This window comes from Cetorhinus maximus, chromosome 2 (genome assembly GCF_964194155.1).
Source record: "Cetorhinus maximus chromosome 2, sCetMax3.hap1.1, whole genome shotgun sequence".
Lineage (NCBI taxonomy): Eukaryota > Metazoa > Chordata > Chondrichthyes > Lamniformes > Cetorhinidae > Cetorhinus > Cetorhinus maximus.
In genome coordinates this window covers 196,275,473-196,300,082 of record NC_135880.1, presented here as the reverse complement: position 1 = coordinate 196,300,082, position 24,610 = coordinate 196,275,473, and the positions used below count along the sequence as shown (strand labels likewise).

The 24,610-nt window shown below is 46.0% G+C and overlaps 1 protein-coding gene across 4 annotated transcripts in view; it reads left to right on the top strand.

Moving 5' to 3' along the window:
• Positions 1 to 24,610, top strand: part of robo3 (roundabout, axon guidance receptor, homolog 3 (Drosophila)) — a 554,342-nt gene that overhangs the window by 458,713 nt on the left and 71,019 nt on the right. For all 4 annotated transcript variants that reach the window (XM_078531576.1, XM_078531579.1, XM_078531575.1 and 1 more), the window contains exons 10-14: positions 7,364 to 7,445; positions 11,930 to 12,098; positions 17,654 to 17,820; positions 18,703 to 18,824; positions 21,846 to 22,062. In XM_078531576.1, coding sequence (XP_078387702.1) covers positions 7,364 to 7,445; positions 11,930 to 12,098; positions 17,654 to 17,820; positions 18,703 to 18,824; positions 21,846 to 22,062 — 757 coding nt within the window. The remainder of the gene's footprint in view (positions 1 to 7,363; positions 7,446 to 11,929; positions 12,099 to 17,653; positions 17,821 to 18,702; positions 18,825 to 21,845; positions 22,063 to 24,610) is intronic.

Sequence of the window (24,610 nt, the reverse complement as noted above, 5' to 3'; positions counted from 1 at the left end):
TGGGGATTATGTCCAGCCGTGAAGGGGAAGGTAGGGAGTTATGTCCAGCTGTGAAGGGGAGGGGGGTTTTATGTCCAGGTGTAAAGTGTGAGGGGTTGCTCTGCTCAGGTGTGAAGGGGTGTCCAGGTGTGAAGAGGCTCACAGGGAGGAGTCAGAGTCAACTGTTGATTCCTGGGGAGCAAACTTGGGGTAGGTATGAGTGTTACAGGGGGCAGAGGGAGCCATTAGGGTGGGAGGGTGAGGGTGCGACAGTGTCACGTGAAGGGGCGTCAAGGGAAGGGTTGCTGGTGGGAACACGTAGATACACATGGACTTGGGATGGATGGGCAGAAGGGCAGGCAGATCAATATTTACAGGGGCGGGATTCTCAGGAGGAAGGGAGCATGTACGTTTACTTGGACATTGTCAAAGGGAAAGAGCTTGGGTTGGAGGGTAACAGTGGGGAGTAATGTAATGCTAGGGGTGTTACTAGTAATGGGGGAAAGGGCATGGGTGACTGACTGGGGGTGGGGAAATGGTGTCGGAGCGCAAGAAGAATGTCACATTGAAACTAAGCAGAGCTTCATGTTGGAGATCCCGAGATGCTGCATGGGAGTTGGGTCAGTGGATGGGCGGAGATGCAGGTCATCTCAGCTGGACAACTGAAAGGGATCTCCTGCAGGCAGTGTTGACAATGCTAGGGACCTGGGATATGAGAGGGAGAGTGCTTGCACATGGCTTGCAAAGGCCCTGCCACATACCCTTCTCCCTACAGATTCACTTGGTGTCTGCAGGGGGGTGAGGGGGGTGGCACAGGGTGGCATTAAGCCTTAAGAACCACGCTGAAACAAGACAGTCGACATTATTGCAACGAAAGTGATTATATTTCCATCACTTATAATTGTGACAATCATTTGTTCACTTGTGCAATCAGTTGTGATCAAAATTTCTTTATTTTTCTTGGTCTTCCACTTCTTCTAGGTGCTCCCCTGATATCCGCAGCAGGGGTGGAGGCAGCCTGCTGACTAATTGGCCCTATTGCCTTGGATGACTTTGGCGGCCATCCTCTGGAGAGCTGAGGCCTGGAGGGCCCCAACTTGTTTTGGCTGTCCTCCTATAGGCCAGTTGTTCCCTGTGCGCTGACAGAGGACTAGGTTGAAGAGGTCACAGGTAGAGGGGACCTGGAAGGGAATCTGAGATTCCTGAGTGGATGACCCAGGGGTGCCCAGCTGCCCCATGACTGCCGTGGTGGAGTGCAGGTCTGCGCGCATCACTGGCAGGGCCTGCTGAACCAGGGATCTCCATGGAGTCCGCCAGCCTCCCCATAGAGACCTCGATGCGCACACAGGCTGGCGCCACTTCGTCAGCCAGGAGGTGGACGGACTCCTCCGACTCGCGTTGCAGCCTGTTGAGGGCCTTTGCCACCTCTGCCTGATGTTCCCCTGTCTCTTGCTGACTCTCCACCATTAGTTGGAAGGCCAATTCCAGAAGCCCGTCATCGGACTCGGACCTCGCAGACGCCTCTTTCCCAGCAGACTTCTGAGTGCCGGTGAGCTCTGCCTCCTCCTGCTGTGGATATGTGTCTGTGCAAAGACCACCAGAGTGTAAGACCCTTCCTGTGCTAAAGCTCATACCCACCCAGGTTTCTGGTCTCTAGGCTGGTGGAGGGTGCAGGCGTCTGCTGTGACGTCTCTACAGGTGAACATCTCTCCTCTTGTCCTCTCTCCTGGCTCGTCTCCAGGCTAGGGCTTCTGCTGAGGCCTGACAGAGAGTCCTCTGCCTCGGGACTTGGCCTGTTCCTGGTGGCACATGTAAGTGAGAGAGGAGAGAGCGAGTGACAGCTTGAGCTGCCTCCAACATGGAGGTACACTTAGCCCTCAGGTAAGATAGACCCTTATTGAGTGGAGGCCCAAGTCCAAGCTCTCCATCATCAGTTGCCTGATACTGCTCCACACCTGCCAACTGGGCTGTCCTTTCTTCAAACTCCAGGAGAGCTCTCAGATGTGGGCACCCCACCTCCCATCCACCCCGCCCCCCCACCACCATCTTCACCTGGTCTTGCCAGTTGTGCCTCCACTTCTCCAGCTCAGAGCTTGTATGGCTGACCTGTGATGGACAGCCTGGGCACTTACAGCATCGGCCATGCAGGGTTAGTTTCCTTGCTTGGCCTCCTCCTCCCATCAGCTGGGTAGGATACATCCCGCCTGACCACGACATGACTGCGGAGACGCGCAGGGAGGCGTGACTGAGCTTGGGTGCTGGACCTTCACCTCCCCTGCCAGACACCTCAGTCGGTAGTATTGACAGTGAGGATGTCTGTGCACCTTTTAAATATGGCGGCCGGATATGATGGCGGGGCACGCACATCCAGCTAGATGTTGGGAAACTCCCGACTGCAGGGTTTTCCATCGGCCTCCACTACAGGGAAGACTCCCTGTCCCAGCCCCGCCACAGGATTTAGTCCCAGACGGGAGAATTCTGTCCTATATTCCCATTGAAGTCAGTTGATGTAAACGAGGCTGCTGACTCATGATCACCCTCGTCATCAGACGGGATAAAGCCAGAATGGCCCAGGTTAGTTGTTAAACAGATGAGAAAATTTCATAGAATCAGAGAAGGAGGCCATTCAGCCCACTGTTCCTGTGCTGCCTCTTTGAAAGAGCTACTCAATTATTTGTAATGCACTTCGATAAATCAAGTCACGAAGGCTGTTAAGGGCTGTGGGCTGAATTTTACCACAGACTTCAGGGCCCCAAAGTTGGGCTGAAAAGCAGGTCCCTAGCCTGCAATTGCTGGCAGCAGGACTTGCTTGTTGATTTTATTGCAGTCAGCCTCCTAATTGCTGCTTGTGGGCTCATCGTCCGATTGAAGATGACAAATCTCCAGGTGGTGCCATCCCAATTTGAGGGCCGGCAGTTCTGAATCTCCAGCAGCAGCACCGGGAGAGGTGGGTGCTGCTGGAGCAGGCAGGAGACCCTGGGGACGCCTCAGGAGGGAGGCGCAAGGTGCCCTTGAAGAGGTAAGTGCAAATCAAAATTCAGGTTCCCTGAGGAGGGAGGTGCCCACCGTTTACAGGGCAAATCCCTCTGAGGTGGGGGGTTGGGGGGGGGGGGCACTATCGTTGGGGCTACAAGAACTGCCTTTCCTGCTGTAGCCCTGTCTTTCAGCTAAGAAGCCTCCAGCTAAGTTCGGACAGCAACCCCCTCCCCCGGCTGCCACAGAAAGGCCGCCTCCATGAAGCTAGTGGCTCCCTCACATGGCGGGGTCCACTCCGTTGTCAACAAAATGCTGGCGGCCCCTCAAGCGGGCCTTTGATAGTGCAAATGCAATCAGCCCCGCAGCCCACCGCTGGGAACCCTCCCAGCAACAGGGTTATGCTGGGAAGCTATTCTGACGTGGCTCGCCCCGCTATTTTACCAGCCCCTCCTGCCTCCTTCCTCATTACCCAGGGGGCCAGTAAAATTCTGCCCTCTATGCCTGGGTACAGAAGTTGATTCTTTTCCTGTTTTTTTCTAAAAAAACAAAATTAATTCCCTGCAGTTCCCTACTCGGTGGATCGGGCCTGCAGCCCTGAGCTGCATTAAAATTGCAGTAAGTTGGCTTTGCTTCCAGCCATGGTTTCCCAAGTAGAAACATCGAGGTTACGTTCTCAGATGCGCGAATGCTCCGTGTGAGTGCACTTCTCCTGAACTGCCATCTGCTGTTTCCAGGAAATGGGTTCTTCTCAGTACAGAGGGGGTGGGAGGATAGGGCCTCCTGCTGAGAGTTCTCCATATGCTGGTTCACAGACCATCACTCCATAAAAGGCAGGGAAATTGCTGGCCAGATCACCCCAGGCTGCTGCAGTGCACATCTGCACAATTTTAAGAGAGCCTGGCAGAAAAACAAGTAGACCCTTGGCTGAGTGGCATTGGCCAGAAGGATTTCATATTAAAGGGATGACAGAGAAAAAGATGCAGGGATATGGGGATTGCTCTTCAGAATCATGGCACCTTTTCCCCCCCTTCTCCTTCTCTGCTGCCTATTCTATAGTGAGCTCTACTGACAGTTCAATGTTTAACTAGTGACTAACTGAGCCATATGGATCTGGGTAGCCCCCAATTCAATTCCTTGTCTTGCACCGAACCCATTGATCTCAGACAGGATGGCAGTAGAGACTGGATTAAATTTGGTGTCCCAGGTTAGGAAGGAGAAACTCCGCTTGAGTTCATCCTCCTGATTGCGAGCCAGCGACACATACTGGAGATGGATGCCTGGTGAAGTCAGGATCAGGTTTGTCTTTGAATAATGAAATGTAAGCCTGCTATTCAAGGAAGAAGGGAGAGAGGACACTAGCCTGGCATCAGTAGTAGGAAAAATGCTAGAATCTATTAAAGGGACATGATAACAGGGTACTTATGATCAGGCAGAGTCATTGTGGATCTATGAAAAGTAAACCATATTTGACATACCTGAGTTTTTGAGGATCTAATTAATGGAGAAGATAAGGGAAAACTAATGGATGTTGTGCACTTGGATTTAAAAAGAAAACATTCAATAAGGTGCAGGGCTCAATGGATTATATTAGCAAGGATTGAGGATTGGTTAATGGACAGAAAACAAAGAGTAGAAATAAACATGCTATTTTTGAGTTGACAGGCTATAACCAGTGGAATACCGTAAGGATTAGTACTTGGACTTCAACTATTTACAATCTATTTCAATGACTTAGATGAGTGTAATGTATCCAAGTTTGCTGAGAATACAAAGTTAGACAGGAAAGTAAGCTGCGAGGCGGACACAAAAAGGTTGCAAAGAGATGTAGACAGGTTGGCTGAGTGGGCAAGAACATGGCTGGTGGAATATTGTGTGGAGGCTATAGTGTGGAGGAATGTGAAGCTACCCAGTTTGGAAGAAAAAATAAAAAGAAAAATGTTTTTTTTTAAATAGTGAGAGACAGGGAATTGTTGGTATTCAGAGGGACCTGAATGCTCTGGTACATTAATCACAGAAACTAGGTCTCATTAGGAAAGCAAATGGTATGTTAGCCTTTATTACAAAGAGATTGGAACATGAGTAAAGATTGTATAAGGACTTATTGAGACCACAGCTGAGGTACTTTGTACAGTTTTGATCTCCTTACTTAAGGAAAGATATACTTGTCTTAGAGGGAGTGCAACAAAGGTTCACTAGACTGAGTCCTGGAATGAGAAGATGAGGAGAGATTGAGTAGAAAGGTCTCTATTCCCTGGAATTTAGAAGAATTTGAGATTATCTCATTAAAACATAAAATTCTGAAAGGTCTTGACAGGGTAGGTGCTGGGAGGTTCCCCCTGGCTTGGGAGTTTAGAACTAGGGACTTACATCACAGAATAAGAGGTCAGTCATTTAGGACTGAAACGAGGAGAGTTTTTTCAATCAAAGGGTTGTGAATCTTTGGAACTCTCTACCTCAGAGAGCTATGATTGCTCAGTCTTTGAGTATAGTCAAGTCCAAGATGAAAAGATTTTTGGAAACTATAGGTATTAAGGGTTATGAGGATGGGGTGGGAAAGTGCAACTGAGGAAGAAGGCCAACTATGATTTCATTGAATGGCAGAGCAGGCTTGAGGGGCTAAATGGCCTACTCCTCCTATTTATCTAGGTGTCAGCTATGGCTCAGTTGGTAAACACTCATCTCTGAATCACAAGGTTCCAGATTTAAATCCCACTCCTGGGCTGGAGCACAAAATTAAGGCTGACACTGCAGCGCAGCGTGGAGGGAGTGCTGGGCTGCCAGAGGTTCTCCCTTTTTTGGATGAGACATTAAATTGAGGCCCTGTCTGCCAGGAAAGAGGATGCAAAAGATCACATGGTGCTATTTCAAAAAAGAGCAGGGTAGTTCTCCCTGTTGTCCTGGCCAATATTTTTCCCTCAATCAGCACTGTTATCTGGTCATTATCACATTGCCATTTGTGGGAGCGTGTTGTACACTAATTGGATTCTGCGTTTCCTACAATACAACAGTGACTGCACTTTGAAAGCGTTTTATTAGCTGTATAGTGACATCCAGTGGTTGTGAAAGATGCTATACAAATGCAAGTCTTTTTTTTCCTTATTTTCTAACCCCTGTGGTTGAAGGCCTGCTGACATTCAATGCCAGAGTTCCCATATGAAAAAACACTGAAGAGCAAGGAGTTGGGTGAAGAGAAGACAGAGAGGGCAGCAGGGAAAAGAGCTAAACAATGTTCAAAAATTCATAATGTGTTCCAGAAAAATGGAAAATGCTATTAGAGTCTAACTGATGGTTTTTGGACAGAGTACATTGAGTGGCATGATTGATCACACATCTGCCAGTGGCGTTGTTGCTTGTAACAACAGAAGCTCAAGGGGCAGCAGCTCATCTTTCTACGAGGCACTTTTGCACTTAACATTGAGTTTAACAACTTTAGACCTGAACCACTACTCTCATTTACAGCCAGGTAATAAGGGCTTGTAATGGAGGATGCGGGACCAGAATGACTGGAAGTGGAGATGATGTATGACAGTGCTTGGGATGACCATCTCCTATGGGCACACGCCTAGCGAAGTGGTCTGCACACCTGGGGTCTAGAGGTCTTTTTTCTGCCACATTCCTATGTGGCAGGAGCCTTCTGCTCTTTACCAAATTTTTCATGGTTCCCTCCCTGTCTGCTATTCTGCTGTAACCACTTACACTTCCCCTAGACCCCTCTTTAGTTTCTATAATAAAAGCAGATTATTGTGGATACAGTCTGTAGATCAGGCACAATCTGTAGAGAGAGAAAAATAGAGTTTACATTTCAGGTCCCTGACATTTCATCAGAACTGGGAAATATTGTTTCTTTACTTGTCACATTCTTCTTCCTTGTACCATTATCCCTTTGGTCATTTAATTACTTCTGCCCTCTATCCTAGCGCAGAACTTGCCCTTTGGTTCGTTACCTTCCACCCTTTTCCCTGCACTGAATCCACTGATCTCAGACAGGATGGCAGTGTGCATCTGTACTCACTTAAAAGCTGTTCATCTCAGACACCACCCCATTCTAAAGATAGGTCATCGACATAAAAACATCAGCTCTAGGAACAGGAAAAGGTCATTCAGCCCCTCAAGCCTGTTCAGGTATTCAATTAGGTCATGGCTGATCTCTATCCTTTGGTTCTGATCCCCACCTCCCCCCCTCAACTCTGTTCCTTGCTCCACAGATGCTGCCTGACCTGCTGAGTTCAGCATTTTCTGTTTTTATGTCCCTCCATATCACGTTTGATTTTGTAATTATAAAGGAGTTAAAACAGAATATTAATCTTGTACATTAGTCTTAAGGATGCTTCGAGTGGTGCCCACTATGTAATTTGCAGTGACCGGGACAAGCAAGGACAACATCCAATTGACTGCTTTTTGTTGCTAGGTAACCGATACTGGTATGTATGTCTGCGTCGCCACAGGATCAAGTGGGGAGACCACCTGGAGCGGCTATCTGGAAGTGCAAGGTAGAGTACAGTTAAATCACATTATGTCAGCTAGGAAGCAAACAGTCGACAGGACAGGTCACCAGAATGGCCTGTTTAATTAGAACTAAATGGAAAGATAAAACTACAGGTATATACAGCCTAAATTCAAAGTACGAGAGATTATTTCACAGAATTACAGAATTTTAATGGCACGGAAGGAGACCATTGATGCAATCATGTCTGTACCGGCTCTCCAAATCAGCATTATGTCCTAGTACCATTGCCCTGCCTTTTCCCTGTACTCCTGCATATGGTTTCTATTCAAATAATCATCTGATGCCCTCTTGTATGCCCCGATTGAACCTGCCTCCACCACACTTCCAGGCAGTGCATTCCAGACCTGAACCACTCGTTGTGTGAAAAAGTTTTTTCTTGTGTCACAGTTAATAAATAAGCACAAGGACAATGAAGACCACCCACCATTCGAAGCAAAAGGGATATCTGCTGCCAATGCTGAGGTTAAGATTTATTCTCTCAGATTCTTTAGTGAATACTTTAGTGACACTCCACACAGGCAGTTATAAACTTGGGGGCAGTAGTGTAGTAGAATGGTAATCTCAGCAGAATCAAGTCCATCAGCAGCAGTTTGTTCAGTTAGGAAAATGTGAAGATAAAAAGCTGATGGCAAGTGTTGGGTTGTTTGAAAAGATCACGAAATGTTGTTTAGGGAAGGAAACCTGCCACCCTTACTTGGTCTGGCCTCTCTGTCACACGTCAACATGGATGATTCTCAACCACCCTCTGACTTTCAGAAATCCATCCTGTTATAGCGATCCAGAAAGGCTCACCACCAATAAACACTGGTCTTGCTAGTGATGCCAAAATCCTGCATATTTTTCAAAAACTTGTAGCTTGAACTTGAAGACTGAACTAAAATGCACCCACTGAAAGGGAGAGGGGGTCTTAAGCAGAGGAGGGGGAGGAGACTGGAGAGGTGGGGGAAGGATGAAGGATGATCCTGGACAGTTACAAAGGAGAGCAGCTCAGAAGGGAGCTACCAGCCCGTAAGCCATCCCTGACTGAAATATTAATAGAGCCCCTGATAAATGGCTGACTTTTCCTTATAATTGCTCTTAAATGAACTTGCCCTCCCGTACATCACTGACTGGTTTGATTTTCAGTGTCACAACCTGACCTAGAATGGAGGCAGGTCAGAGGTTAAACAAATATGTTTGATTGTGCAATGCATTACGGAACCTGATGGCCTTTGAAACAAAGAGTGAAGAGGATAAGGCAGTGCAAGCCTGTGGTGTAGTTGGAGCTTAAAGGGATGGCCTGTAGCATTTGTGAGGGGGTTTCTGGTTCACATGTGTGTGCTTTTGCCAGCTGGTGGGCACAAGTTGATTTTTGTGGTAGGCAGCTGGTGGCTTTTAGACTTTGTGAATGACTTCATAGCACAGTCTGACAAGACTCGCATCCATCCCAACAATTTCCGAACAGTTTCGAAGCTGGATGTATTCAAACTGGGGTCAACTGTGAGATGATGTCAGAGAGGAAAATTCAGTGGCAAAACTGGATGTCGGTAATAAAACTGCAGTCCAGGTAGTATTTGCTGAGCTCCCTTTCAGGTTTCTGTTTCTACTAATATTTGTTGTTTTATTAGCATGCTACTCCTGTTGTCTTTGAGTAGCCATCTCTGTCAATCAGAATGCAGAATGGGAGTGGAGTCCCAGGGATTGTGCCTATAGGGATGGTGGAGTGAAGAATGCCACTGTTTCCACAGTATTCCTGGCTGTGTGTTTATAGTTGCAGTTGGCCTCTGGGCATCCTTCAGACAGAAAAGCTTAACCTCACCTTTAAGGAGATAATAGCTTGGTGCCAATGTCACTGGACCAGTAATCCAGAGGCCTGGACAAATGCTTTGGAGGTATAAATTCAAATCCCATCCCGCTAGCCGTGCCCCTAGCCAAGCTTTTCCAGTTCAGCTACAACACTGCCACTGGCTGGCAGTGTGAACAATTGCCCAGCTGTGTCCTACCCACAAAAAGCAAGACAAATCTAATCTGGCCAATTCCTGGCCCATGGCCAGAGGGAGTTTGGAGGCAAGGAGGACATTTAATCAGTCAGGAAGGTGCTGTGTGAGCACCCCACCAACTTCCCACCTCCACAGAAATTAAGCTCAGGGTGGGAAGGCTTGCGGTCAGACTTCCCATTCTGCTGCCAGTTGAGGCCCTTAAGTGGCAATTAATGACCTCTTACGCACCTCAGCTCACTGCTGCCTGTATGAACCCAGTTGTGGGCCTATCGCCATGCGGCGTGCATGGCAAGCAAACCTGTGTGAGCTGATTGTGGTCTCCGGCGCTGGCGGAGGGCAGGTCAAAGACGCTCAGTGCCTGATCGAGGGAGCCCGCATGCCAGCTGAGAGCCACACCCCTGCCCTTGCTGCTGACACTGCCTCCCCCACCAAAGACCTCCTGCCTTGACTTACCCCAGGCCTGGGTCACTCTGGCAGCAGCCATCTGCTCTCTGGTGACGCTTCTGAATAAATGAGCTGTCGGCCTCCGATTGGCCGGCAGCTCTCAGGTGGCAGGGTTTCCGCCCCCAGGGTCCTTGATCCTCGGGAAGGCCAGTGGCCACTTCAGAGCCTGAGAGGCACTTAATACTGGTTGGTTTTCCAGGAGGAGGCAACACAGGTCTCTTACTGGCTCTCCGGTTGACAGGCAAGACCCCGGATGCCTCCATAAATCCCCCTCTTCATTCTACCCTCATCAGCAAAGTGATGGAAGGTGTCATTAACAGTGCTATTAAGCAGCATTTACTCAATAACCTGCTCACCAATGTTTAGTTTGGGTTCTGCCAGAGCCACTTAGCTGCAGACCTCCTTGCAGCCTTGGCCCAAACATAAGAGCTGAATTTCAGAGGTGAGGTGAGAGTGACTGCCTTTCACAAAAAGGCAGCATTTAACAGAGCATGGCATTAACTGAGCCCTAGCAAAATTAAAGTAAGTGGGAATCCAGGGAAAGCGCTCCACCAGTTGGAGTCACACCCAGCACAAAGGAAGATGGTTGTGATTGTTGGAGGTCAATCATCTCAGTCCCAGGACATCACTGCAGGAGTTCCTCAGGATAATATCCTAGGCCCAACCATCTTTAGCTGCTTCATCAATAAACTTCACTCCATCATAAGGTCAGAAGTGGGGATGTTCACTGATGCTTGCACAATATTCTACAACATTCATAATTCCTCTGATCCTCAAAGTAGTCCAAGTAAATATGCAGCAAGACCTGGACAACATTCAGGCCAATCTGATAAATGACAGGTAACATTCGCACCACACAAATGCCAGGCAATGACCATCTCCAACATAAGAAAATCTAACATCTCCCCTTGGCATTTAATGGTACTATGATCAATGAAACCCTACCATCAACATCCTTGGGGTTACTATTGACCATCTATATAAATACTGTGGCTACAAGAGCAGATCAGAGGCTGGGAATTCTGCAGCGAGTAACTCACCTCGTGGCTCTCCAAAGCATGTCCAGCATCTATAAGAGACCAGCCAGGAGTGTGATAGAATGCTTTCCATTTGCATGGAAGATTGCAGCTCCAACAACGCTCAAGAAGCTCAACACAGCCAAGACAAAGCAACCACTTGGTCAGCAGCCCATCCACCACCTAAAACATTCACTTTTTCTGCTAATAGCACACAGTGGCAGCAGTGTGTACCATCTATAAAGTGCTCTGCAGCAACTCACTAAGCCTCCTTTGGCAATGCCTTCCAAACCCATGACCTCTACCACCTATAAGGACAAGGGCAGCAGATGCATGGGAACATCATCACTTGCAACTTCCCCTACAAGTCACACACTTTCCTGATTGGAACTATATCACCATTCCTTTACTGTTGCTGAGTCAAAATCCTTCCTAATATCATGTGTACCTACAGCAGATAGACTGCAGTGGTTTAAGAAGGTGGGCTCACTATCACCTTCTCAAGAACAAGGAGGGACTGTCAATAAATACTGGCCCTGACATTGATGCCCACATCTAAGAATGAATATGGAATAAATAAATAAGTACTAGTGAGCTGGACAGACCAATCCACCTCTTCTCATTACTCTTCTCTATCAAAGTGCAGCCTGATCCTGGGTTACGGGCCATTCTGTTACCTCACCTATCCAACCCTTCTCTCTGTATAAGCCAGAACTGCCAGGTCTCAAATATTGCACTGGCTAATTGGCCACGAGGTGCATCACAATTGCATTTAATTGCTACAGCCATCTTATTAGCTGATTTGAAGTTTCAATGTCCGATCAGGGAGCCAGAAGTCAAGCTCTACCATCTGATTGGTTGTTTTCCGTTCTGCTCCCTCTTCTGCCAACTGAAGGTTGAATTGAGTGGCTAGGTTTAAGCCCCATATTTTCAGTCATAGAGTAATGCATGGACTGTGTGTTGTGTTTGCCTGTGATTAGATAAATAATGAAGACATTCGTTGAAAAATACTACTTCCTTTCTTTCAGAAAATGGCAGCCCAACTCGCATTCTGTCAGCTGAACCGGACCTCCTGCCTGGCCCTCCCTCGAAGCCACTGATCACTGATGTCACCCGTAATAGTGTCACCTTGACATGGCAGCCAAGCCAGCACATCGGAGGCTCGGCAGTCACATCGTACATCATCGAAGCATTTAGGTAGGAGGAAGAAAGCAAGCAGCTGGGAAAACGGAGAATTAATATTGTTGCACAGAGGCTTCACGTCCCTGCAGACAGGGGCAGGGTGTTATTTAGCAAGCGGCAGCTCTCAGTGCCAATCTTTCGCAGATTTATGAGGCTCGCTCAGGTGGGGAATGTGTTTGTTCACAAAGAGAGATTTTCCTGTCACAGACATGACAGGAATGGCCTTGAATTACTGTCGGACATACGCTGCACTAACAGGGAAAGGCTATGAGGCAGAACCAACATTGCTTTCCTGGGAGGCAATTGATGGCTGCATTAGAGGAGTCTTGAAACCCATCAGCAACATCGCTGAAGGAACAGCCGGTCCCTGTTTTATGGCCTGAGGTATTAAGTCGGAGGAAGAGATAGTAGAATATTTGCACTGTTTGGGTAATTTACTTGTCTGTTTTTTTTTCACCACCACCACCCCCCTGTCCTCCACTGCTTCCCTCCCCGCAACTAGCCACCAAACTCTTTCCATGCCTTGCACCTTTTCAGGTCCTGATGGCTGCTCCCAGGCTAGGGAGCCTCTGGCATTGGCTGGGACAGACTATCCATGTATAGCCTTTGCTCAGCTTCCATCCACATCAATCAGGCCAACGCCGTGGAATGATCATGTGGTAGAGATCACCACCAAAGCAGTTCTGTTGCACTGGAGTGCCAAGGAGCTGCGCCTCCATTTACTTAGTGTACAAATTTTTTATTAACCCTTCATGTTCCACCTCTTCAGATGGTTCCTGAAAAGAGAGACGTGTTGCCAAAGTTTTTTTGTCAGGGCAAATGCAAGGATGCCAAAATTCAGATGTTCACAATTTACACGATTAATATGATATATATTTATAATATATATCATATTACATTTATATAATCATTTGAAATTTGACATTCTTATGTTTATCCTGATGAGTGCAAGATGAAAAGCTTTGGCAACATATCTCTCTATTCAGCAGCGTGCACTTTCTGAAGGTACTGGCTCCTGCTGGAGTACAGCTTCTAGGGCAGATCCCAGTATCTCACTCAAGCATCCATCCTTCATGCGTGAGGGGACAGTGAGTACCTGCGTGCTAATGTATCATAGAAATCATCGCAGTTCAACTGAGCACTCTCCTCACCTAATGTCAGCACACCCTTTCCAGCAGGGATCACGGGGACACGTCTCCTTTTAAATCAAGACAACAACATATTTGAGCATTGTTTGTGGTGACCCTGGGAGGTATAAATCTGGATTAAGAATGCCTGCTCATGAATTCCCACCTGTGCCACAACAGCTACTCCTTCAGCTTCCTGGAATATTGAAGGAAGTCAAAAGAAGGCACTATGTGTCCCTGCAGTAAAGGAATATTGACTGCCAATAGAAATTATAACCAAACAAAAAATTCATGAGAACAGCTGAAAATATCGATAACACAAAAACAAAAATACCTGTAAAAACTCAGCAGGTCTGACAGCATCTGCGGAGAGGAGTCAATGTTTCGAGTCCGTATGACTCTTCATCAGAACTAAGAAATATAGAAATGAGGTGGAATATAATCTAGTTGAAGGCTGGTTGAACCAGCTTATATTCCACCTCATTTCTATATTTCTTAGTTCTGATGAAGAGTCATACGGACTCGAAACATTGACTCCTCTCCGCAGATGCTGTCAGACCTGCTGAGTTTTTACAGGTATTTTTGTTTTTGTTTTAGATTTCCAGCATCCGCAGTATTTTGCTTTTATGAAAATATTGATACCCTTGGCCAAATCTTTCTCAAAATTTTATAAACAGCATTAAACAAAATAGAAGTAGAAAGAGATTATTAATGTGAAAAGCAGACTACCACATTAAAATATTTTTTAATTGCAGCCAGGGCTAAAACATAGAGAGCGTTGTCACAAAAATGGAGCAAACTCAAGTTGCATGTGTATGATTCATTCACTCTCTGCTCATCCCTATGGAAGCAACAACACTTGGACGTATAAGTATACATGGACTGCAGCGGCTCAAGAAGGCAGCTCACCACCACTTTCTCAAGAGCAGTTAGGGATTGGCAATTAATGCTGGCCCGGCTAGCAACACCCACATCCTGTGAATGAATTTTTAAAAATGCATCTTTAATGTAGGCAAACATTCCAATGAGTCTAATCAGATCAAAAGCTGGCATGAGTCAAATAAGGAGATCAAGGCACAGGAGATGAGAAAATTTTGGACAGAGAGCCAGATTTTTAGGAGGCACTTAAAGAAGGAAATGGAGGTGGAAAGATTGAAACGTCTAAGGAGTTACAGACTTCAAAGCCTAGAGAGTTGAACACACGGTCACCGATGGAGATATGAATGGAGTGGGGGATTGTCAAGAGACCAAAATTGGAGGAATGTAAGTTTTAAAAAAAAATCATCTGGGTGTTAGCGCCACGGTAGCAATCATTGTCCGTCCCTAATTGCCCTTGGGACAACAGAGTAATTGGCTAGGCCACTTCACAGGGAAGTTAAGGGTGAACCAAATTGCTGTGGGTCTGGAGTCACCTATAGGCCAGACCAGGTAACGACAACAGATTTCCTTCCCGACAGGATATTAAGGAACCAGTTAGGTTTGGACGATAACTCATTGGTTCCATGGTCACTATTACTGATGCTAATATTTTTTTTAAATCCATACATATTTAACTAACTTAATTTAAATCCCCAAGTTGCCATAATGGATGTGAACTCGTGTCCCTAGACTAGTAGTCCAGGTTTTGGGATTGCTAGTCTAGTAACATAAGCATTGTACCCACTTGGAGCTCTGTCGAAATAAAGGAGGGTACAGAGATAGGAAGAGCTAGGCTGTGAAGGAATTTGGGCACCGGGATGAAAATTTTAAAATTGAGTGATTGGTGGGTCGTGAGCCAGATAAGTCAACAAGCACAGGGATGGCGGGTTAGAATATGGGCAGAGAGCTTTGGATGGCCTCGAGCCTGTGGGGATGGGTAGTGGGGGGAGGTGGCGGAAGGCAGGAGGCTGGCCAGGAGAGTCTGCAGGTATAAAGGCTTGGAGTGTGCATTCCAGACACATCTGTGTTTGCTGTCATGGAAACAGGGTGGCCTCCCTGTCCCAGGCTCTCAACCCTCATTGTCAGCTGTGTCTTCTGAAGTCAGGTAAAGAGCACTGAAATTGCCAAGACTAGAGTGATGATTTGTGCTTTTAGCTTGTAAATCACTTTAACTGGAAGTTGATATAGCCCAGTATTACAGATCAAACTTTCATTGTCTTTAATGCTTATCAGTGTTTTATAGGCAGAAAAAATCAGTAGCAGTAAACTGCAAAATGGAGAGTGGTGAGCTAGCTGTAACCTCTTAATTTTCTAGTTTTTTTTTCGTTCACGGGATGTGGGTGTCACTGGCTAAACCAGCATTTTTTGACTGTCCCTAACCTAAATGCCCTTGAAAAGGTGATGGCCTCCTTGAACTGCCACTGTCCGTGTGTTGTAGGTACACCCACAGTGCTGTTAGGGAGGGAGTTCCACGATTTTGACCCAGTGACGGTGAAGGAACGGCGATATATTTCCAAATCAGGGTGTGTGACTTGGAGGGAAATTTTCAGGTGACGTTGCTCCCGTGCTGCCCTTTTCCTTCTAGGTGGTAGAGGCCAAATCCGGCCATACAGATAATCAATGTAAGCAGTGAGGTCGTGAGGTCTACTGACTATAAGGGTCCTGCAAATGGGGTTTGACAGTCTCAGCCAAGCTCCTTTTTAGGATTGAGCCACAGCACAAAACTGCTGCATATTGAGAGGAGGCCATTGATGGGGGTGCCTCCCCCACCTCCCCCTTCCCACCTGAGGCCTGATCACTTTTTGAGCTTCCCCCACTGCTGCTCAATTCCTCCTGCCAGCCTGAAAATTGAGGCTCGGTGGAAAACGGTCATTGTGGCCACTTTAAGGGCCTCAATTGAGGCAGGGGCTGGCCAGCCGGCATGGGCCTCACCCACTCTGATGTAAAATTGTAGAGGGGTCGGGAAGGGTGGGAAGGCCATCTGAAGAATTTTACGGCCCCCCCCCCCCCCCCCACTCACCTGCAAACCTGCCAGCAGGGGAATGTAAAATTCTGCCCTTGGTTTTCGTGTGATTGATTAAAAGTAAAGTCACTTTAAGCTGTTCCTACAATCCTCTCTGTTACACAGAATTGCCTTTGTGTGCATTTCTACACATAACACTCCCAGCCTAAGTGCAACAGTACTGGTGTGCAACTAGGGCTTATTAGCAAAGTACCATTCAAAGTCTATTCTTAGCTTTGCTTTTCCTTCTTTTCATTCATTTTAATATATATGTAAGGCTCAACTCTTCATTTCAGTTCACCAAGAGCCACATAATAATTGTGCAATATTTAAGTGTAGTAATGTGAAAGGTGAGCTCTATAGGTTCCTCAGTATAGATTGGCCTCCAGTCATGTTTAACTGACCCCTTAGACGCCCATAGATTTTGGCTCTGCATCATGTGCGTATTGTGTAAAACTGATGTCTGTGTAGTAACACAAAGAGAACAGAGAGTCTGTGGGCATATAAAAGAGAAGCAGAGACCCTGGGCTCCTTTGACTTTCAGTGGAATAATGGAATGCTCCCTTAACCATCCATTAATGTGGAATGTAATGTTCAAAAACATAAACCCAATAGTTCAGTAGCTGATTAGTTACAGGTTTTATACCATGTTTCAATTCCCGGTCAAGATTAACGTGCACCATAAAGGTGTGACCTAATCCTCTGAATACTAACTGAGTTGGAAATTCCAATGAAGCAACCTCACACATTACAGTTGTAAAAGCTATATAGATGCAGAGCCTTGAGGTCTAAGAGACTCTCATTTTCTCTCCTGACACCCCAGGGCAACCTTCATCTTGATCATAGAACAAACGCATAGCAGAGGAACATCCATCAGCTTTAACCACTGAAGGGGCCTTGTGTGATGGATTATGTGGCTTAGGTTCTGACTGGCCATAAGAATAGCAAATAAAAATATCACTGAGTGGCAGAATGAATTTATTTCAAATTAAAACACTATTTAACATTCTGAATATCTGAGCAAAGACTGCTGATAAATAGAGGTGGGCAGCGGCCTTCCGACATATCAAAATGCATCAAATATTCAAATTATAGCATCCAAGTTTTTATATTCTGGGCTTTGATTTGGCTGGGAAACTGGCCTCAAAGTGATTTTCAATCAATGAAGTTTCTTTTCAGAACTGTAGCACCATATAACTGAATGCAAATCAGCTCATTGCATGGCGTTAAAATGATGGAAAATGGACAATAATTAATTGTTGGTTCTCGTTTGAAGTTTTGGGTATGTACCAAATTCATAGAAAATTCTGCAATTAGTTCATCTTAGATCAATCCTAAAATTTCAGAACAAGCTTGACAGCAAAAAAAATCAGTGAGCAAAATGGCTGTTAAAACTGTGCTGCTTAATAATTTTCCTCCTTTAATCGATGCACTTGAGCTATTGCTTGGTTTGGAAAAGAGGAATTGTTTTTAAAACTCTAGCATGTGACCCACAAGGGATTTTCATCTGTTTTTTCTCTCAGTCAATCTGCAGGGAGCACATGGCAGACAGTGGCTGAGTATGTGAAAGTGGAAAAACACACAGTGACTGGTCTGAACCTCAACACCATCTACCTGTTCATCGTACGTGCAGTCAACATGTATGGCCTGGGAGACCCCAGCCCCATCTCTGAACCTGTCCGTACTCAAGGTAAGCTGTGCTTGACGAACGCTCCATTCTGAACTTCTGAACTTTCATGACAGTCAATTATCTCCCACCCTCTTCAGGTTTTGCTATGCTGCTTACCATTTCATGGCTAGCTTGTCCGGTGGCTTTGTCCAAATCTGCTCTGAAAATGGCTGGAAGAGGGAGGTCAAGAGTGGCTTTGTTGCTTTGATGATAGCATTGCGTGATTGAGCTTTGGTTCAATGCTGGGATTCCCATTTCTGAGTTGCAAGGTTACAGGTTGGAGCCCTGCTCCAACTAGTTTTGGTGACCAGTGATGAGAGCTCCCGTTTCAAAATACTGGTTGATGCTGAGTTCGATTGCCACTCCATAATTTTCCACCTATTAAAATCCTAACACACACTCTGCACCGAGAGAGTCAAATCATAAAGTTTACCCCACAGTCATCATCATGGGACACTGGCTGGGAGAAATTACTAAGGGTGGCAGTGTGAGGGAGCTGGATTAACACCTTTCGGAAAAGAATTGCCAACACAAGATGCCAAGAAATCCAGCTCAGGACTGTAGACTCATCTCTCAAATTGTGCCTGAGCAGTTTATTCCCCCTTTGATTAGATTACAACCAGTTACTCCATTATTCCATTTATAACATACATCGTATTAATTGTAAGAATGAATGATAATTAAAAAGTTAATGGATTTATGGATATCTAGTTAAATGTGTGACTGATGCATGCACCATTAATTTGAACTCCTAGACAGGATCTGTGTTGCCGCAGTTGTTTCTATTGATTAATTAATCCTGCAATGGACCATTAAAGTGCTTAGCATAACTGTTAGTAGATACCGAGGCACTTAAAAGTATTAGCACAAATTTATTGCATCCCTTCTCCTTATTGTCCACAGATGTAAGTCCCACAGGACAAGGGGTGGACCATCGGCAAGTACAGCGTGAGCTTGGGGAGGTGGTAGTGCAGCTACAGACTCCTGTCACCTTGACGTCCACAACCATCCAGGTCACCTGGGCGGTAAGTAGTGAATATAGCAGTGTCCCACAGCTACATTTACAGGAAAGGGCAAAGTGAGACCTAGTATGTCAAGGGGAAGAATGAGTATCAGTATAATGTAAATTAACCTTGTATAATATCGTCTGATTGGTTTCAACTGGTGTCTGGTCAAAGAGGCATTTCATAAGCACAAGTAACTTCAGTCATGAGTGCTGTGCACACCTCTTGCATGCAAATCAGAAAATCACAATGGGCAATGCCCAACTTGATGCTGTTTTTGCTACATGTCATTTCCTCCCATGTGTATCAGCCTAGCCCAGTGACTAGCTCCACACTCAATGCACCCTAGCTGCAGAAGGCATTGTAGTGTCTATGTATTGATAGCAAGAATTGTAACAGTCCCTCACTCTGTTGTACGTATCACACTGGAGTAACCATGCTGGAGAGATGCAATTAAATCTGTGTAGCCTAAGGTCATTGGAACAAATCAAACTTTGCAGAAAATCAAGCAACATATCATTCTTCTGAAGATTTTACCTTTGATTGTGGTAGTGGTCTGCACTCGAACCATTGAGAGTGCCATCTGGGTGACCATGAAGAGTAGAAATATGAACATATGGAGAAAGGTAAACATGGGGCAGAATTTTGCCCTTGACGGGCGGGCGGGCCCGACTGACTCGGCGGTGGGCGGGCAGCCAATCGCTGCTGCTGAAACGGGCCCTGCCGCCATTTTAAGTGGGCGGGCCAATTAAGGCCCGCCCAGCGTGACGCCCGACAAGAAGCGCTATGCACTCCCTGTGCGGGCAAGGGGGGGGAAATCCCCAACTGCCAGAGTGCGCTCATTCGCACGAAAGAGCACACATCTCCCTGAGGCTAAGTGCTGCCTCAGGGAGATCGCTGAAAGGCTGGGAAACTTTAAAAATAGAAAAATAAAAAACTCATTAACATGTCCCCCTCATGTGAAAATGTCACACGAGATGGGACATGTTAATGAAATACACAAAAACTTTATTACAATATTTTAATTCCGATATCAAACCTCATCCCGCCACTGGATGAGGTTTGTAAAAAAATCACTTACCCGCCTGCCCGTTGGGCCCGTGCGCCGAGCCAAAATTCACACGGGTTCCTCAAAATCCTCGTCGATTAGAGAGTTAATGGCCTTAACAAGGCCTTTAATTAATGGCGGGCGCACGTCCTGCTGCATTGCGCGCCCGCCGACCGAAACATCACGATGCCACACGCTGACAAGTGCTGGTGTGTGGACTCCGCCACCCGCACACCAGCCAGAAGATTCAGACTCTGGAATCTCATTGACTCGTGGCATGTTTCTGGAATATGTAAAGCTCGGATGCCTACACAAAACTCTAACACCTACACAGTCACCACTCATCTGGATGGTTCAGAGTCCTGTATATATAAGAACATAAGAACTAGGAGCAGGAGTAGGCAATTCAGCCCCTCGAGCCTGCTCCGCCATTCAATACGATCATGGCTGATCTAATTTCGGTCTCAACTCCAATTTCCCGCCCTCTCCCCATAATCTTTCAACCTGTTAGTAAGTAAAAATCTGTCTATTTCCTCCTTAACTTTATTTAGCATCCCGGCATCCACTGGACTCTGAGGTAGTGAATTCCATAGATTCACGACCCTTTGAGAAAAGTAATTCCTCCTCATCTCTGATTTAAATCTATAGAGAGGTCCAACAAAAGACTCAGTTGCTCCCAGCTTTGTGTGTATGTATAGAAAGCAGAGTGGCAGCATTTTGTCTTCCTGATTAATTGGAAACTAATACGGAAATAGGGTTAAGGTGCTTGATGCAGGACACACTGGTGTCCCAAGCATTAAATGCCAAGAACATCAATGAATGCAACACATTGCCTCTGGAGCAAGAGATATCTACAATGATTAAATGTATACCTTGCCTGCATTCTTTGGGAATGTTTCCAGAAATATAGGAACTTAGGAAATAGAAGCAGGAGAAGGCCATTTGGCCTGTTGCGCCTGCTCCATCATTCAAACAGATCATGGCTGATCATCTACCTCTTACACCATTTTTCCCATTATTTCCATTCGTTGATGTCATTAGTATCCAGAAATCTATCGATTTATCTCTTGAACATGCTCAATGATTGAGCTTCCACAGCCCACTGGGGTAGAGAATTCCAAAGATTCACCATCCTCTAATTCAAGAAACTCCTCCTCATCTCAGTCTTAAGTAACCTACCCCTTATCTTGAGACTGTGTCCGCTGGTTCTAGACTATCCAGCCAAGAAGCTTACAGACAGTAGCTTATTGGAACAGGAGAGGCCATTCAGCCACTCAAACTTTTTCACCATTTAATGAATAACTTATTTGAACCCTAACTCTATCCATCTGCCATGGCTCTAAACTCCTTAATGCCCATGGCTGGTAAAGATCTGTTGATCTCTGGTTTAAAGTTATTAATTGAGCTAGTACCTATTGTTTTTTGTGGGTGCCAGTTCCACACTTCTATCACACTTTGTGTGAAGATGTGTTTTCTAACTCCAGAATGGCATGGCTCTGATTTCAAGAATATTCCCCCCCCCTCTCTCCTTGTGGTACCTTGCGGTAAAAGTTTCTACCTATCTACCTTATCATCTTCATTTCAAAATCCTAAAATTCTCAACCAAATCACCCTTTAACCTCCTATATACTAGGGATTGCAGCAAGTTTTAAGTACTTTTCCTTAGAATTTAAGCCTTAGAGCCCTGGTAATATTCTGGTGAATTTACGCTGCATTTATTCCAAGACCAGTGGTGTATCATTTCTAAGATGTAGTGCCTCCTGAGGTGCAAAGGTATTAAAGTTTTGGGTTATTTTTTGTGCCTGACCACGATATTTGAGTGATCTATGGACATGGACCCCTAAATCTCTTCGAATTGCCACGGTTCTAAGCTTTTCACTATCTAAAATATACCAGAATCTATTCTTTCTTCATCCAAAATGGATGACTTCATACCCATCCATGTTGAAATCCATCTGACTTAACCTATAAGTGGTCTGATGCTTGTATTGCAGGTTGATCGCCAGGCCCAATTCATTCAGGGTTACCGGGTGATGTACCGAACCAAGACGAGTGCCTGGCTCATTCAGGATGTGAAATCTCCGGCTGAACGCACGGCTATTCTTGTCAACTTGAAAAAAGGCACTGAGTATGAGATTAAGATCCGCCCATATTTTGATGAGTTTCAAGGGATGGACAGCGAATCTGTCATTGTGCGGACACCAGAGGAAGGTACAAAGGCATTAAAGTTTTTGGTTATTTTTTTGTGCCTGACCATGACATTTGAGTGATCTGTGGACAGGTCAACAATTTATGACTTGATAATAACAATCTGAGAACCCAAGCTCTATCTTATTGATACATTGGGGATGAAATTGGTTTATGCCAGTATTGCGGAACAGGCTTATAGTGAATTAGCAACCCAGTTTATTCCATGCTCAATTTTCATCTCCGTTGACCAGTGGAATAGAAAATTGTGCACCGTATTTATGGGCTGCCAATACACTGAGTCCATTCCGTGTTACTGGCACAAGCCACTTCTGTTCCTTTTAATGTATTCAAATGATGGTGTAACGTTTAAAGAGAATTCTGAACTTCCAGTTATTAGCTGAAAGAAGGACACATGACAAGATTTCACATTTTTAACAAACTTTTACTGTATCAAATGACTAAAAAACTAATGATTAAACACTGCTTCCTTTTTTGTAGGCGGCCTATACTTTAAACGACCGAACAGAAATTTCCCCATCCACTTATACTGACAAGCAAAAACTGCAATTTGTTACACTACTCAGCCTCTTAAGTAGATGTTCACATCTCCTGGAACCAATCCAAAATGTTTCACAGCTCCCAAAGGTTTTATCTCTGTTCTTTTTCCTTTCCCAACGCTATCGTACATAGTAGGAGTTTTTGCTGGGGATTCTCCCTTACAGCTTCAGCTAGGCAAACACGTTAACCTTGTTTCAATTCCTCATAAACTACATTTTCAAACTGGGCATGAGTTCCCACCTGCATTCTGCGTAGTGCATAGTCAGCATTTTTCTACTTAAGGTGCAGGCCTAGCCAACATCTATCTATCTTGCTTCCCCCCTCACATTTGGCTGAAGATTAACCAAGGCCAGTACTGCAACCCCCCTTCTGCCTGTGATACCTCTGAGTTTATAGTGAAGCCTGTAATCTGATCTCAGAATGGCTTCTGCCCTCCATTCCATCGCAACAAAAAACACACTAGCCCTGTATCCAAGCAGAATTGGTAATCAGCTGTCTCTTATCACCACTGCTTTTCATCTTAGAAACCGCAGCACAGGTTGCAGGTCAACAATTTATGAGTTGATATCAATAACACCTTTCTGGGTTGTTGGAGACTTAGGGTCTTCTCATTGTGGACTTAACAAACAGCTGTCATTGTCCCCAGGTGTTAACGTTTGGCACATCTCTTTCAGTAACACAATGTGACTCTCCTTCCTTTTGATCTGACAAGTAAACCACCCAGATTTACTGTCAGACAGATTCCAGCATAGTCACATGACTCCTTTCATTTGACCTACATTTAAAGATGCAGGCTGGAATTTTCTGTCCCCATTGGCGTTGGGCATCAGCAGACAATATGGCGGGAAGGCCAAAAATCAGTTTCATGGTGTCGTGAAACCAGTTTGCAATCGTCCGCTCCACCCGTCGATGGTGGGCTGCGTTTCCCGCCGCCGGACGTTATTTTAATGTATCTACATATCATTATAAGCCCAGCTCGCTGGAATGATTGCCCCACCCTGCACCATCCGGGCACGTCAGCGTGATTTCACACCTACGTGTTTCGCAACAGTACACAAGCAACGTGTACCTGGTGAGCAGCACTTCACTCGGGACTCTATGGTTTGTTTGCCCACCTTGCTTTGGGCAGCACTCGCAATCATCAGCGCCAGGCTTCACAGGCAGCACCACATCACTGTTAGGGGAGCTCACGGGCAGGTCTCTATCTACCAGACCAGCCATAAGGTAGGGGTGGCTTTTCAACAACTACAGGGCTAGGACTTGCTTTGGGAAGAGGGAGAAGAGGCTCAGGCAAGGGAAGAGGCTGCAGGGCGAAGGCAGTACTGGGGAAAGGGTGTGTGCGAGCACATGTTGATCTGTGCAAGTGGCCTCACGATGGTGAGGGCTGAGGATGCAGTCTCCAGAGGAGATGAGACCAGATGGAGATGTGAGGATGTGTATGAGAGAGTGAGTGGTGATGTCCGTTGAGCTGGCAGTGAGTGAGATGCCAGTGAATGTATGATGGGCTTGTGAGTGTGAGAGTTTAGAGTGATGAGATGGTTGCCTTACCCTGGCTGCAAAGATGAGATCATCCATCCTCTTCCTGCACTGAATGGCTAACCTCTTCTGTGCAGCATTGTCATTGACCACCACTTCCCAAGCCGAAGTGGTGAGATTGCTGGACCTCCTGCGGCCAGAGCAGGGATGGAGGACATCACGGCGGGCCTCCAAAAGGCATTCCAGTGACAGGTCACTGAACTCTTCTTGGCTTTCAGGGCCATGTCTTCACTGGAGCAGTCCTGCGCTGCAAGCATTGAGAACTATGTGCGCAGCTGTAGTTTAGATATGGCAGCCAGTCAGGAAATGGTGAGGTAACGGTGTGGCGGGCAATTCAGAGGCCGCCCACCAGCGAGACGGCGTGTTTCCTGTGGCTGCATAACTAACGGGGTGGAAAGCGCGTGATACAGCGTGAAAAGCCACCATTGCGGCCGGCTGTGAAACCTTCTTTTTCCCACCCGCTACTGCACTTAGT